The following is a 944-nucleotide window of genomic DNA, read 5'->3' as shown; positions in this document are numbered from 1 at the left end:
CATTTTGTGAAATCTATTCATGAAATAGACGATGATCAATTGTAGAGTTGTTTTTTCATTTATATAAAAAAATGCATTGTTGTATTTAAGACATTTTATTACAAATACAGTACAAATAACCAGGAACACTGTTTGGCAAATCCATGGTAAGCAAAACTTAACAAAAATAAAAACCCTCAAATAAAAAATCTATGGCGTGGTATACAGACTGGAAGGTGAACCTCCACTGCTGAAGCCACCACCACCACCTCCACCGACGGTGAACTCTCCACTGCCGCCACCTCCAAATCCACCGCTGATTACACTTCCTCCACTGCCACCGCCAAAACCTCCACTGCCTCCAAAGGCACCACCAATACCTCCGCTACCTCCAAAACCACCTCCGCTGCCTCCGAAACCACCGCCGACACCTCCGCTGCCTCCGAAACCACCGCCGGCACCTCCTCCAACAACTTGACCGCCGCCCTGGGAAGCTGCATTTAAGGCAGTCTGAAGGTCAACGCCGCTCGGAAGAACTGGGTTCTCGCCGTCAGCGTAGTTCACAAAGTAAACTTCAGGACTGGTTGCTGGTGGCGCTGGGACTTCGATCACATCCTGTTGTTCTGGTATCTGTCTGTTAAGGACATAGACGACGCTTCGAGTCTGAGGTGGAGGTATAACGATAGGTTCTGGTCCTGGACCTTCTTCAGGTGTTTGGATGAACACGATATTTGTGTCAATGGTTGGCTCAGGAATGTATGGTGGAGGACCATGGGGAACTGGTGGAGCGGGTGGTGCGTTGTACAAGAAGACTTTGCGGTTCTCGCGTGGAATGACACACCTGCCAGCATGAAACACCTGTCCGGGACCGCATCCTCCTGAGCCGAACCCTCCTCCTCCAAAGCCAGAGCCTCCAAAGCCTGAGCCTCCAAAGCCAGAGCCTCCAAATCCAGAACCTCCAAAGG

At 50.2% G+C, this 944-nt stretch overlaps 1 protein-coding gene across 1 annotated transcript in view; it reads right to left on the bottom strand.

Annotated features, from left to right (window-relative positions):
• Positions 1 to 89: 89 nt before the first annotated feature.
• The window catches only part of LOC119586869 (H/ACA ribonucleoprotein complex subunit GAR1-like), a 1190-nt gene continuing 335 nt past the window's right edge, over positions 90 to 944 (bottom strand). Inside the window, exon 2 of the mRNA XM_037935599.1 lies at positions 90 to 944. This exon is cut by the window's right edge and continues 181 nt beyond it. Within this exon, the coding sequence (XP_037791527.1) occupies positions 190 to 944 (755 nt within the window). The 3' untranslated portion in view covers positions 90 to 189.

Source organism: Penaeus monodon, chromosome 22 (assembly GCF_015228065.2).
Source record: "Penaeus monodon isolate SGIC_2016 chromosome 22, NSTDA_Pmon_1, whole genome shotgun sequence".
Classification (NCBI taxonomy): domain Eukaryota; kingdom Metazoa; phylum Arthropoda; class Malacostraca; order Decapoda; family Penaeidae; genus Penaeus; species Penaeus monodon.
This window is presented reverse-complemented; position numbering and strand designations above follow the sequence as displayed.